The sequence below is a fragment of the Pituophis catenifer genome, unplaced genomic scaffold (assembly GCF_029215685.1).
Source record: "Pituophis catenifer annectens isolate HBS135680 unplaced genomic scaffold, rPitCat1.0.hap2 SCAF_7, whole genome shotgun sequence".
In the NCBI taxonomy this organism is placed as follows: domain Eukaryota; kingdom Metazoa; phylum Chordata; class Lepidosauria; order Squamata; family Colubridae; genus Pituophis; species Pituophis catenifer.
Window position 1 is genome coordinate 60,989,796 of NW_027256887.1, and position 14,767 is coordinate 61,004,562.

The window sequence follows — 14,767 nt, forward strand, 5'->3', positions numbered from 1 at the left end:
TTTAGCAACCGTTCAAAGTTACAAAGGTCTTGAAAAACAACAACTTTTTGACAGGTTCTAGCGCTTGTGGCCCTCACAGTGTCCTCACAGTTACATGACTGAGATTTGTGTGCTTTGCAGTCAGTGAGCATTTACTGAGGTTGCAGCGTCCCAAGTAGGATCAATAAAGAAGCTGGCAGTAAAATCACGAGTCTCAGTCATGTAATGTCTCGCCTAACAAATCTGTTGCTTAGCAACAGAGTTGCTGGTCCCAATTATGGTCATTAAACAAGGACTAATCTAGTTATATTTATAGTTTTGCACAAATTATGTCTTATGCTGATCCTGTAATATAGCACTATAAAACTGAAAAAATAATTAGTAAGGATTTAACATGATATTCCTGCTTTCACATTTGGCAGCATTCATTTATAGAGCAAATATCTGGTTGAATGACTTAGGCCAGTCACTCTCTCTCAGCCCAACTCTCCTCACAGGATTGCTGTTCTGAGGAAAATAGGAGGAGGAGGAGGAAGTATTAGGTATGTTTACCACCTTATTTATAAAAAAATAGTAAAGGCAGTATTAAAAAAAATCTAATAATAAGTAAACATAGACTAACCTGTATATCACTGATAATCTGGTGGCAAAATTTGAAATATAATCAAATCTTCAGGTTGCCTAACTCTGCACATAAATTTGGGTAATTATACTGTATTAATTTAAAAGGCTAGTTCAAAATAATGATGTAAACATAATTCATCACTACTAATCCCAATCCTCACCCTTGGGCAAAATGGATTTGTTTAAAAATAATATGAATTATAACAATGTGGGCACACATATATTTAACAATTAGTAGATACAACTTAGTTTTGATCTACTCTAATTTGGATGGCAAGAAGCTAGCTACCATCATCCACTGCTGTTATGCAACATTTCATTATCGATTCAATAGAGATTTGAATTGTCATTACCTGATGATGACAATGATACTGTCAAAAATGTTGTATGGGTTGCGAAGGTAATCAAAGAGACCAAAAGCGGCAAGTTTCAAAATCATCTCCAGGGCAAACATGCTGGTAAACACAACATTGCAAATTTCCAAAATATTTGTCAGCTCCTCTGGCTATAGGCAAAAGAAAGAAGCCAAGACATCAAATGCATTTAGGAAATGTCACATACTTTTCTGCATGGGATACAGGAAATGGGAGCACCTGCGTTTTAAAAAAAAGGCATTTGGAGCTTTTCAAATATCTTCTTCAAAGTGTACATGAATGTAAACCTCTAAGGCTACCATCTCTCCAGCATGTAATGAATGTTGATATTTTCCCCTCCTTTCTTCCCTTTTCTAATTAATTTCCTTTCTAATTTGTGTGGTCTTTCACTCCAGCACTGCAGTGTCTATTAATCTGGTAATTTATTCATTAAAAAAAAATGATTTAATTGCTCAGTACTTAAAGGCAACTGAGAACTGTGGAAGTTCCTCTAATTTTGAAGTAGAGGTTGGATTTGCTATTTTTGCCCCAGTGATCATTTATGATGATTTCATGATATAATTCAAAATATTTCCATTGTTACTTTATGATATGGTCATTGCTTGTGCAAATTCCACAACACTGTTTTGCAGCAATATTTGAAGTATATTTGTAATCACTGGATTTCTTTTTATATGTTAGTATGGCTACAAAACTTCATAATGATAGAATGGCAAATCTTAAAACACTCGGAAAGCATCAGGTTTATGCATTTCCATTTTAAAGGATAGAAAGACTAATTTCATCTTTTTACTAACCCCACTCTGATTTTCTCCATGCTTTCTTCTGGCTTTCATCTAGCAACATAATTGACCCTATTATCATAATCATTCTTCATTACAGGTAGTCCTCGTCTTACAATAGTTCATTTAGTGACCATTCAAAGAGTCCCTTGGGAGTTGGGCAGCATAGAAATGCGACAAAATAAATAAATAAATAAATAAATAAAGTTACAACAACACTGAAGAAAGTGACTTAATACCATTTTTCACACTTATGAGCACTTTAGCATTCCCATGGTCATGTGATTTATATTCGGATGCTTGACAACTGGTTCATATTTATGACGGTTGCAGAGTCATGTGATCCCTTTTTGCAACCTTCTGACAAGCAAAGTCAACGGAGAAGCCAGATTCACTTAACTAACTTAACTATTGCAGTGATTCACTTAACAAATGTGGCAAGAAAATTCGTAAAATGGAGGAAAACTCACTCAAGAAATTTCTCACTTAGCAACATAAATTTTGGGCTCAATTGTGGTTGTAAATCGAGGAGTACCTGTAATTTCTCAGGTGGTCTAACAAATTACTAGAAGGAATATCAACATGCATGAATTAGGTAGCAGTAAGCCATGACCTGTTAAAATGTAGCAACCAAAAAAAAGAAAGAGAGTAACCCAGAAAGGGGATGCAAAATTAAGCTGAGGAAACATTTAAAAAATATGGCTTGTGTTACACGGCACAATAGGGCTTTCTGGTATTTAACCTAATCTGGAAATTACCAAGACCATATACTTAGTCCACATAGATATTATAGAAAGCGATAATGTAGGATCCATAGGAAATTGTTTTATTCAATGGGAATTTGTTTTATTTGTGAACTACAGCATGATAGCCAGTGTAACATAGTTGTTAAATGTCCTTAACTATCAAGGTTTACTGGATGAATGTGAGGAAGTGGAGAAATGCTACCGGTTCGCACCAGTTTGGGCGAACCGGTAGTGATAAAAACTACTAGTTTGGGCGAACCGGTAGTAAAAAAAAAAAGCTACTGGTTCCTCTGAACCGGTATTTCCAACTATCAGCTGTGCCATGCGATTTAAAATCTAAATCATGTGGCACAGCTGATCCTGCTGCTCTACTTACCTTCCCAAGCCTCATTTTGGCGCGTGTGCACAGCATGCATTTGGTGCACAGCGTGCATGCACATGCACACAGCACACTGTGCATGCACACATGCAGCGCACATTTGGTGCGCAGCACATATGCGTGGCCAGTGAACTGGTGGCAAACTGGTTCAGATTTCACCAATGACATGAGGTAGTCATTCTCTGATAGCTAACCTTGTAATAAATCTGGAAAAGAAGTGGTATGTATATTACCTTGACTTTATAGATGAAACGGATGATGGTGATGATAATGATGATACAATATACCTATAATATTCTATGAAATCTATAGCAAAATTCTGTGCTCTACTGAATCTGTGTCACTCATATTACTTCTAGTTTATATGTGAATTGTATAGACTGGGATTACAGCAATATAGAAACCAGAAATGAAAGAACCAGAGAATCTGATAGCACATTTAGCACTAACACATTTTATTATAAGGCATAAGTTTTCATGAGCTGCAGCTCATTTCATCAAATGTGTGAAGTAGCTTTCAGAACTAGAAGTGTTCTGCACAGAATAATTATTAGTCATTTTTTGCAACCATGTTTCTTACTTAAAGCTAGTGAATAAAATTATTAAACCTTGGGTGCATAGAAAATTAGGATCAGGATTTTTACACCATCCTTTCCTAGTCCAGATGTTTTAGGTTACAATTCCTATTATTCCCATTCATTGTGATAATGAAATATGCATTAGATGCACTAGATCATGGAAGATCATGGCTAAGATCATGGAAATTACATTCAGTGGATAGCAATTTGGGAAAGGCTACTTCAAAGCCATCCAGGAAATTACAAATAACATTCACTCACTGAAATAGGAAAATGCACTTCTACTTAGTTGAATGAACAGAAGGATCAATTCCCTAGCTATCTGCCCTCCGATCCTTTTCTCAGCATTACCAATCCCAGTTCCTGAGTGCTTTGTTCACAAAAACATCTCTTTATTTCATCAAGTGATTTTGACAACTGCTGCCCAAAAATGTTTATTTTCTCCCTGGTTTCCTATTTCAATTCCACACTTCATTGTAGAATAGTGATCAGTGACATTATACTAATTTGAATTATACTAATTATAATTACACTAATTTGAATATTATACTAATATACTAATATGGCAAAAAGGGTGCACGTAAGGAAATGGTACACTTTCCCATGCCAGAGATTTGATTGCGATTCCCAAGTCCCCTAAATACAAAATCAAAAACAGAATTAGAGGAGGGTGGGGATGATTGATTCAATTTTCATCTGCTCTAAGTTTCTCTAGCAATATGGAACACACAGACACACAGACACAGACACACAACCACTCCAGCTCTTAAGTCAGTTTCAGTGTGACTTGCTCTGACATGAGCGTTCATAGGATTGAAGCCTAGGAATGTACACTGCAATAATACAATTTACTTTTAAGAAATATGCAAAGTATAAAGCTTTCTGCATTATTATTATTTCTTTAAAACCAGCCATTTTGGATAGCAGTGAGAAATTCCTCACATGAAGTACTTCCTTTTTACCTCCCTGTAATTCCAATCTGGAACTTAATACACTCAAAACCGTAGAAATTGTGGTAGACTTTAGGAGAAACCCTTCCATACTTCCACCTCTTACAATACTAGACAACACAGTATCAACAGTAGAGACCTTCAAATTTCTAGGTTCTACCATATCGCAAGATCTAAAATGGACAGCTAACATCATTAAGTGTTGTACCTTATGATTCTTGACGAATGTATCTTTTCTTTTATGTACACTGAGAGCATATGCACCAAGACAAATTCCTTGTGTGTCCAATCATACTTGGCCAATAAAAAATTCTATTTTCTATTCTATTCTATTCTATTCTATTCTATTCTATTCTATTCTATTCTATTCTATTCTATTCTATTCTATTCTATTCTATTCTATGATCACAGAGACAACTTTCCTCTTCAAGTGCTCTCTAAATAAATTGGAAATCCAGCTGAGTAATTATGGAGGGTAACAGTTAGGGAAAGACTGTTTTGGCCTACCACTTCCTCTCAGTGTTCCACTAATCCCCAACTCATTCTTCTGAAGTGATTTCTTCCTTAATATTTCACTTTTTTCATATATTCCTTTACGTTATTTTTGGGATGGCCATGGTTTCCATTAATTACAGAATTAATGTTTATAAGAAGTAGAAGCTCTTTGGCCTCAGTTGAGAAGTGGATAAGAAGTAACTACAGAAAGGAAATTCATTCCCCTATTTTTCAACTGGGGAGCCGCAAGACATCACATTTATTTTTAAATCAACATACTTGGCCAACACAATCTCTACTGAGCTTAAAGTAACCATTGCACCCCTAATATTGAGGTCCATGGCTTGTACATTACATAAATGTTATTGAAAACAAGCATTCCTGCAGATGCAGTTGCCAAACTTAAAAAGCAAAAACAAAATGAAACTCATAACATTAACTCTGAAATGGTAGTGTGATTTCCAAATTTTACTACAGTAGCAATATTGTAGGATGGCTTGTGGCATGCATCCACGATAGACTCAAAAATGATGAAACATATGGGACCTTTCACATTTAACCTATACTTTTAGCCCTATAACTGGTATAAGACATTTCACTGCATTAAATACACAGTGGATATTGCACTGTTTTATTAAAGTACTTATTCTGAAAGGCAATTGCATCTAGAAATACTCCAAACAATGTGCCCCAGAGCAGGGATCTCTAATCTTGGCAACTTTAAGACTTGTGGATTTTAACTCCCAGAAGCAAAGCTAGCTGAGGAATTCTGGGAGTTGAAGTCCACCAGTCTTAAAGTTGCCAAGGTTGGAGACCCTTGCCCCAGAGAGTGTTCCACTGAATGTGTTACCTCTGACCTTTCCTTAGCTAAAGTAAAATTTCCTTATTAAAACCAACACTAACTAAACAATTCTGTAATTCTATTTTAGCCTTTGTGTTAAAATCTTTCAAAGGAACAGAAGAGTCAGGAGAGGCAGCTTTGCAATTCTTCGTTTTCAAAGATTAATGCCGTGCATCTAACCTTTGCAAAATGCTATGACATATGACAGTTTGTGTGTGTGCAAGCGAGTGTATGGTTTTTCCGGCTGGTCTGAAATGATTCAGGAAAAGAGTTTCACTATGAGATGTATATTTCTATGGATATAAATATCAGTTTTCATTCTGGCATCAGTCTCCACAGCATATATCACATTACAACATATTTTGTATTTTACTTCTTAGTTGATCTTTGAAAAAGTGAATGGGGAAAGAAGTTGTCTTAAGTTTAATTGGGAAATTATAATTGCTTATAATCACTTGGAGTGATACTTTTGTCTTCAATTTGGATTATCATTTTGTAGAATGCTTTCCATTTTTGCTTTTTTCAGCCAGAGTGGGGCATAAGGGCTTAGGTCCACTTTTGATTTAGCATAGAATGATGCCTTGAGCTTCTATGGCCAATCTTTTAATTTTCAGATAACATAGCACCCTATCTTTTATTTAAACATCTTTCCTGACTTTTTAAAACCAGGAATGAGGGTCTAGACCCGTGATGGTGAACCTATGGCACAGGTGCCACAGGTGGCATGCGGAGCCATATCTGTGGGCATGCAAGCGTTGCCCTAGCTCAGCTCCAGTGCGCATGTGCCCCGGCCAGCTGATTTTTGGGCCTTCTGGGCCCACTGGAAGTAGGGAAATCGGCTATTTCCGGCCTCCAGAGGGTCTCTGGGGGGTGGGGAAGGCTGTTTTTGCCCTCCCCAGGTTCCAAGAAAGCCTCTGGAGCCTGGGGAGAGTGAAAAATGGCCCTACCAGACCCACCATGCCATCACGTGCCAAAAGCATGGGCACCATGGGGGGTTGTGCATGCATGCGTGGGGGGTGGGGGCGGGGCACATTGAATTATGGGTGTGGTTACGCAAATGACACCCCCCCCCATGCTCCCCACACTTTTGGCACACAACAGCAAAAAGGTAGCCATCACTGATTTAGACTCTAGCTTCTCTTACTCAGTGTTTACAGATGGGTTTTTTTAAAAAAAGTAAAAATGGTATCACAACCATGCAATTGAAGCCCCCTCCCCCCCATTTTACATGTGATTGAATAAGTTAATGAGAATTCCTGGGAGTTTTTCATATTATGTTGTATGAAACCCTAGGGTTCTGGAAATGACTAAGAAATTAAGGGAATTAAAGGTCACTTAAACTCAACCAATTTTCTGTCTCTTAATTGGGGGTGTTCTGATTTTTAAAAAAATGATCAGTTCCACATCCTAAAAATGTTTGAAAACCCCTGCTCTTTTCCATTTGGCAAACATAATAAACCACATCAAGAAATTATTGCAAGCACAAACTAAATGAATAAAGTTAGAAATAAAAAATGTAGTACTGTCCCAACATAAATACAAGTACACATCTATGTGAACTAAGTAAACTTTCTTGATACTTTCTGTTTAGATGTACACCTGTGTGTACCGTATTTTTCAGACTATAAGACATACCTTTTTCCCCCAAAAAAGAGGGTGAAAATCTGGGTGCGTCTTATACTCCGAATGCAGCCCTGCCCAGCTTCTGAAATGGAGGTTTCAGAAGCTGAAAACAGCATCAGAAACGAAGCTTCAGAAAAGAAGTCCACAAACGGAGCTTTAGAAAAGAAGCCCCCAAACAGAGCTTCAGAGACTTTTTTTCTGAAGCTGTTTTGGAGGCTTTCAGAGACAGGAAAAAAAGCTAAAAAAAGCAAGGCTCATAACCAAGGAACCTATTGCTAAAATTCACCTCTGGGAACAGCTGATTGGGGGTGTTCCGGGAGGCTGATCCACCTGCCAATCAGCCTTTTTCTTATTTTCCTCCCCAAAAACTAAGGTGCGTCTTCTACTCCGAAAAATACGGTATTTATGTGTGAGCCATACACACAAATGTACTATAGCAGAATTTTGGTAAAAACAATATGAAAGATAGCATACTCATTCTGATTCCATCCAAACAATTATGTCAGTAACCATAAGAAACTGAATATGGCATCTAGAATATAAGAATAGATTGTTCTCCTTCCTTCCACTGACATTCTGTAGCTGCTGTTTTGTTCTTTCTGTACTATAGTGAGGAAGTGATGTTTTAAAAGTCATACTTGTCCATTACAGAAAAGGTCATTTGTTCTTGCTCACTCCCTATTCCTCCTTGCAATGGGGTTTTCTAGCCAATTGTATACATGTTTATCTTTTTCTAATGGACCTTTTTGTACCAGAAAAGGAGTCCACTCAAGGAGCTGGGAAAAAAGAAAAGAACATCCAGAGGAAACCAGAAACAGAAAGTGGAAAACAACAAACTCAGAGATAAGGATTGAAAGAAAAATGAACAAACAGAATATGATTCAAAGAGAAGCAAAGTGAAAAGCATGCAATGGATAATTGAAGTATTGTTGAAATAAGCTATTGCTTATTTGCATTGAATTATTATATTAAATTATAACTTAAACGGCAGCAAATAAATTGTTATTTCTTTTTTTGCGTTGTAAGCCACTACATGCTTGTCAGTGAATGTGATATATAAATTAAAGTCAAAACATCAGCAGGAACAAGAGGTAATTAAGGCAGAAAGCTAAAGAATGGAAAGTAGTAAGGGGAAAACGTAATTCATAATTACAGCCACCCACATAGCTTGAGAAAAACAAGCTTTATTGGGCAAGAAAGGTCCTCTATTTTTTCAAAGATACAAAATTAGAGTGATATCATCACTTGCTTTATGACCTAAGTGCCAAAAGGAACTCTTACAAAAGATTCTAGAAAATATTTCTGAAATCACTAATGATATTTTAAAATCCGATTTAAGGTTTGTTTGGCTTAGTTAATTTTAAAACAGCAGTAGGCAATCCATATTCCCCAACCATCCCATTTATGTCCCTCCCAGCACTGGGAACAGCAAAATGGTCAATTTCAGCAGCACAACTTCAGGCTATTTCTGTTTTGGAGAAGGTTAGAGGACTTAAGATGTCAATGATAGTGGTATGCCTCCCAGAGGCATACCACAATGGCATTCTTAGTCTTTGAAAGAAAATATTTTTAAAAAACCATAAACCCAATTCCAACCAATCCCTCCAAAACCAACCCCCCCCCAAACTCCCACCCCAAACACTAACCCACAAACTCTTCTTTTTGGAGAAACATGGTATGTGGTTACTAAGTGTTGACAACAACTTGATGGCATGTAATCAATCAATCAGTCAATCTAAAATAATCAAGAAATTAAAAACACTCTATCAAAATGCCATTGTGCATAAAACCATAAAATCATATCCAGAACACCAGGCACTACATCAGAAGATTCTTTTCTAGAAACTGCTAAACTGCCCCTGGAATAGAATGATCTATAGCCTAGATGTCAACTTTTGGCTTCCCCGAACTGCACTGAGTGAAGAGGAATTGTCTTAGACCATATATAAAATATATGATATAGTTAATGTATATGAATAACAAACTTTATTTTTTAAAATTTTTATACAGTGTGGTGGGTTCGCATTACTAGCTATCCAAGTCTGCAGGCCATGGATTGGACATGCCTGATCTAGACAGAAACACTGTTCTGGAGTTTCTGGAATGTGCCATTCCTGGATCAATGATTTTATACATCTCTGGAACCTACCCCTCCCCCCCCCGCCCCCCAAAAAAGACCACTGCAATCTGGTGAAAATTAGCTGTCTCTTTATTATTCTACCAGAGGTACTGTAATTTTGAAGGTGGGCTTAATTGCAATATGATTTTTATTTCTATTTGATTGTCTAAGGCCTAAATATCAGAGTTGGAACATTTTCTTTGAATGGGTGAGTCAGTAGTCAGGCAGGGGCTGACTTTTGATCGTCCCATAAATTTTATAAATCTGAGGACAGATGTCTATAAAAGGAAGGAAAATACTTTGAATATGATCAAAGATCATAAAGAGTAAAACAAAGAAAATAAAATTAATAAAGTGAAAATGTATTACTTTTGTACTGATTTTCATTGCAGCTACACAAAATTCAGCTGCTATGATAGGAAAGCTCTTATGTCCCTCCTGGGTGTGTGTGGCACTCGCAGCAATATGTAAGCAGATTCTTATAGAAATTGCAATTAAGTAATCATATAGTAAGGAAATATACAGTTTCTATTTATCTATAGTCAGATGAACAGGTATGTTTTATTATGAAATTTTGGTGAATCTGCCCTATAGTATGCCAATGGTAGCTTATGATCCTTCTGGTTCTGAAGAATCTTAATTGTCATCAACAATTTTAAAATTGTTTCAGCTACCTGGTGCAATGTCTAAGCCCTCTGTGCAGAAAAGACCATGTCTAAACGTTTGAAGGTAAGTATCTGATTTCATTTCCATTTATTATACAACTATGTGGCTTTGTTTTTCTTATGAATACTAATGCTTTAGTTTTTTGGCATCCATGAACTCTAATCAAGAGAAACAGGTGATCCCTGTCTAACTCTACTTTTTTCAGTAAAGTCTGAATATGTATTGAAATTCAAGAATTCAAAGAGGTTGTAAATAACTAGTAAAACTGATTATATCAATTTTATTTGGAATTATCAGTCCAAATATTATTGACTTCCCTTGTCTTCTCGTTTTTATATCTAGAATTTGTCTTCAGGGAATTTTTCATTAAGAACTTCCTTATGTAGGACTGTGCAATTGCATAGTTACCCCTTGTTTTAGGATTGGCATAATGTTTGTTAAGTGTGATATTTCTGGACCTTGAGTAAGAAGACCCAAAGCAATTTCCTTTTCATATTTCTCTAGGACTGGGCTAAAGACAGAAGTTCCTAAGAGGGGGACTATGATTTCACCAGGTTTTTTTCAGGAGGTGTAGCCTGATTGGTGATACTGAACGTATTATTATTATATTATATTATGAACCGTGGTGGTGCAGTAGTTAGAATGCAGTACTACAGGCTACCTCTGCTGACTGCTGATTGCCAGCAGTTCGGCAGTTCGAATTTCACTGGCTCAAGATTGACTGAGCCTTTCATCCTTTCAAGGTAGGTAAAATGAGGAGCCATATTGTTTGGGGGCAATATGCTGACTCTGCACTGAGTGCAGAGAGGACTGTAAAGCACCATGAAACAGTATAAAAGTCTAAGTCTAAGTCAGGGGTGGGCTTCAAAAATTTTAGCAAGGGCTCCTCTGCCTGGTTGCTGAGTGGGTGTGGCCATGGTGAGCGTGGCCTGGTCAGCCTCCTGCACCATGATGGGAGGGGGCATTTTTGCCCTCCCTGGGCTCTGGAAGCTTTCCTTGAGCCTCTGGGAGGGCAAAAATGCCCCCCAGGCTCCGGAGTCCCTCTGGAGGCCAGAATCAGGCATTTCCAGCCTTCCCGAACTTCCAATAGGCCTGTTTTTCACCCTCCGCCAGCCTCCGCACGCGCCCTACACTTACCCGCATCCAAAACGGGCTGCATGGGGACTACTGGGAGGGGCGGGGTGGGCGGGGCCAACCAGGAATGAGACTTGGGGGTTCTCCAAACTGCACAGAATCTTAGCTAGAGGTTCTCCCGAACCTCTGCAAACCCCCAGCAGCCCACCCCTGGTCTAAGTGCTATTGCACTATCCCTCGAAAGAAGGGATTTTAAACTGTTTTAAATTATCCTGTTTGCCTCTGCTGATGCTGGGTGGGAAATTCTGGAAGTTAAATCCACATATCTGAAAATTGCTGAGATTGAGAATACTGCTTTGAATGAATAATACATTATTCCAGGTTTTTACATATATTTAAAATAAACAATTCTTTTATTTCAGGTCTAAATTTTCCTTTCCTTCTTTCTTCCTTCTCTGGATAACTTTTTCCTTGTATGTCTTGTGTTGAGAGCTTTTTACTAGCAAGTAATTATCCAGACTCTCATCTCCCTTTAGTCACCACCAATTAAAATGTTACCTATTTCTTGTTCTTTAACCTTTCTTTTATGTCAGATCTTCCCCTTTTTTAAAAAAACAACAACATTATTTCTTTTTTATATATTGCTCTCCTCTGAACTGAACATCAATTTGGTTTAGGCTACAATGCCTAGATTAATGCTTATTATATAAAGCAGTCATCCTAATCAATCAAGGCTCTCTTAAAAGGCAAATGCCCATACTACCTGATTCACAGGGGATTCCAGACTATGAATGTATATATAGTCAGGAACTATGGTTAGTGTTGCTCATAGGGTGAAATCTGAATGTGGATGATTTACAATACTCTTATTTACCTTGAGTATGTCTTGTATGCTACTGAGTAGTAGATCCCAGTCAGGAAGTAACTTCTTCAGCTTTATTTTCTGCTGCATACAGTACGTCTGGCTAATTTATTTGTCAAGCATTTTTTTAAAAAAATTGATTTATATGCCGCCCTTCTCCAGAGACTCAGGGCAGCTTACAATGTGTTAAGCAATAGCCTTCATACTTTTGTATGTTTATACAAAGTCAGCTTATTGCCCCCACAAACTGGGTCCTCAATTTACCTACCTTAGAAAGGATGGAAGGCTGAGTCAACCTTGAGCCTGGTGAGATTTGAACTTACAGTAATTGCAGACAGCTGGTGTTAATCACAATGCTATCAGTCTGCTGAGCCACCAGGCCCTGAAGCATGAAGATGGAAGGTTCCTCCTGACCTTTGTTCTCAGTTCTATTTCATTTTATTCCTCCATAGGCATAGCTTGCCTGTTCCTAAATTTTCTCTTTCCACTGTTTGGCTATCAGGAGTGTCTACAAAATTATTCACAGCAATATTCTTGCCATTTCACAGGACTATCAAACTACAGTAAAAGTGCCAATTCCAGGTTCTTATGCTTACAACACCAGTCCTTGTTTAGATTATTAGTATTATGGACAATGGGTTAACTGTGCTGAGTTCTTTGCAACTGAAAATGTGATGATTTTAGTAGATATTGGTCCATTGTTTGTAATGCATGGAGCTGAATAACTGGCTATGTCTCACCTTGAAACGTTCTTAACAGTAGTGGGTTTCAAATCCCGTCGCTACCAGTTTCCTCATGGGCGCGCTTCTGTGAATGCATCTGGGTGGGTGGGCGGAGCCTCCCGCCCCTGCCACTGGTTCGCCCAACCTGGGGCGAACCGGTAGCAATCCACCACTGGTTCTAAACAACAGATAGGTATATCAACTGGTGCCGTAAAACAGGTACCAGGCATGCCAGAAGGTTCTATAAAGACCAAAATGATAACAACAGGAAGGCTTTTGCTGAATTTTATTAAAGGTAGGACAAGGACAATAGGGATGAAGAATTTTTTTCCAATATTGCAGATTTCAAAACAGACTAATTCGTATACAGAGGATGAGGCAGGCAGGACATCATCTGCTATACTGTAGTAGATGTAAAAGAAGCAGTAAGAAGTGACTTGAACTCAAAGCAAATGCACTGGAAGTTACAGTGTCATAAAAATCATAGTGAGGAATCTTCAGATTGCAACAGGTGACTAAATTGAGGGATTACTGACCCTGTCACTCTCTTCTCTGTCATGACAACATTCTTGTTCACATTGTGACAGCAGTGCTTTGCTGCCCTGTTAACAAGACTTGCTTACATGTAAAATCTTTAACTGTATCAGTCATAAATTCCCAAGATATCAGCTATCTCCTAGAATGTTATTATTTGTTAGAAAAACATCTAGGTTTAAAAGTTCATTGGTATGTTTTCTTATATCCTTTACCTTGTGATAATCAGCTCACAGGATTTTGAAATTTACCACTTTCAGAGATATAGTTGCAGTGCATATTTCTGCAAACCAATGATTAGAGAGGTTTCAATAAGAGCAAAATTAATGTAGATTTTTTTTTTAAAAAAGCTGAAGGTAATATGTGTTTGCAGAAAGCAAACATAGATACAAATTTCAATTGAAATGTCCATTGAAATGTCCATTCATCTTTAAAATACTGTAGGATCAATAAACTTATAATTTGGATAGCACATAACATAGATAAATTGTTTTAGATACAGTATACTGGCTTAGCATTATATTGTTCTATTGTTTTTATTGTTTAAAATGTGTTTTTAGTATTTTAATTATAATCTATTTCTTTGAATTGTAAACTGCCCAAAGTCACTGACTGATAAAGGAGTGAGAAATGAATGAAGAATGACTGAATGACTGAATGACTGAATGAATGACTGAATGACTGAATGACTGAATGAATGAATACCATCACAGAGTTACTTCCCACATTTTTGGTATATTTTTTTCAGTAAGCACCAACGACACATGGGTTTTTAAATAAGTTATCACACAAATGTCCCATTAGCTAAACTTTAAAATTTCTTAAAAGAAATCTGAATCATGATCAAAAGAATATCAGCACTGAAGCAAGCACACATATCAGTTGAGGAACCAAGGGCTTGAGTAGAGTAGAATCAGGCTCAACCAATAGCAGAATTCATATATACACAAAACAATATTATCATTAAAAAACACCTCCTTCTTAATGACTCTGCAATCCCTTGATCTGGGGTAGAGTCAGAGTGATTAGATGGAGCTGAGCATTTACTGGCCAGATGCCTTTCTGACACCTAAGGAGCTCACAGCACATATAACACCTCTCCTGCGCGAGCTGCACTGGCTCCCGGTGGTCTTCCGGGTGCGCTTCAAGGTTTTGGTTACCACCTTTAAAGCGCTCCATGGCTTAGGACCCGGGTACTTGCGGGACCGCCTACTACCACCAATAGCCTCCCACCGGCCGGTACGCTCCCATAGAGAGGGGCTCCTCCGGGTGCCGTCAGCCAAACAATGCTGACTGGCGGCCCCCAGGGGGAGAGCCTTCTCTGTGGGGGCACCTACTATCTGGAACGAGCTCCCCCCAGAGATACGGAGGATCCCGGATCTGCGCACCTTCCGCCGCGCCTTAAAGACCTTACTATTT

The 14,767-nt window shown here is 37.9% G+C and overlaps 1 protein-coding gene across 1 annotated transcript in view; it reads right to left on the reverse strand.

Moving 5' to 3' along the window:
* Positions 1–14,767, reverse strand: part of CACNA1I (calcium voltage-gated channel subunit alpha1 I) — a 359,066-nt gene that overhangs the window by 65,603 nt on the left and 278,696 nt on the right. The window contains 1 exon segment of the mRNA XM_070947665.1: positions 957–1,108. Within this exon segment, the coding sequence (XP_070803766.1) occupies positions 957–1,108 (152 nt within the window).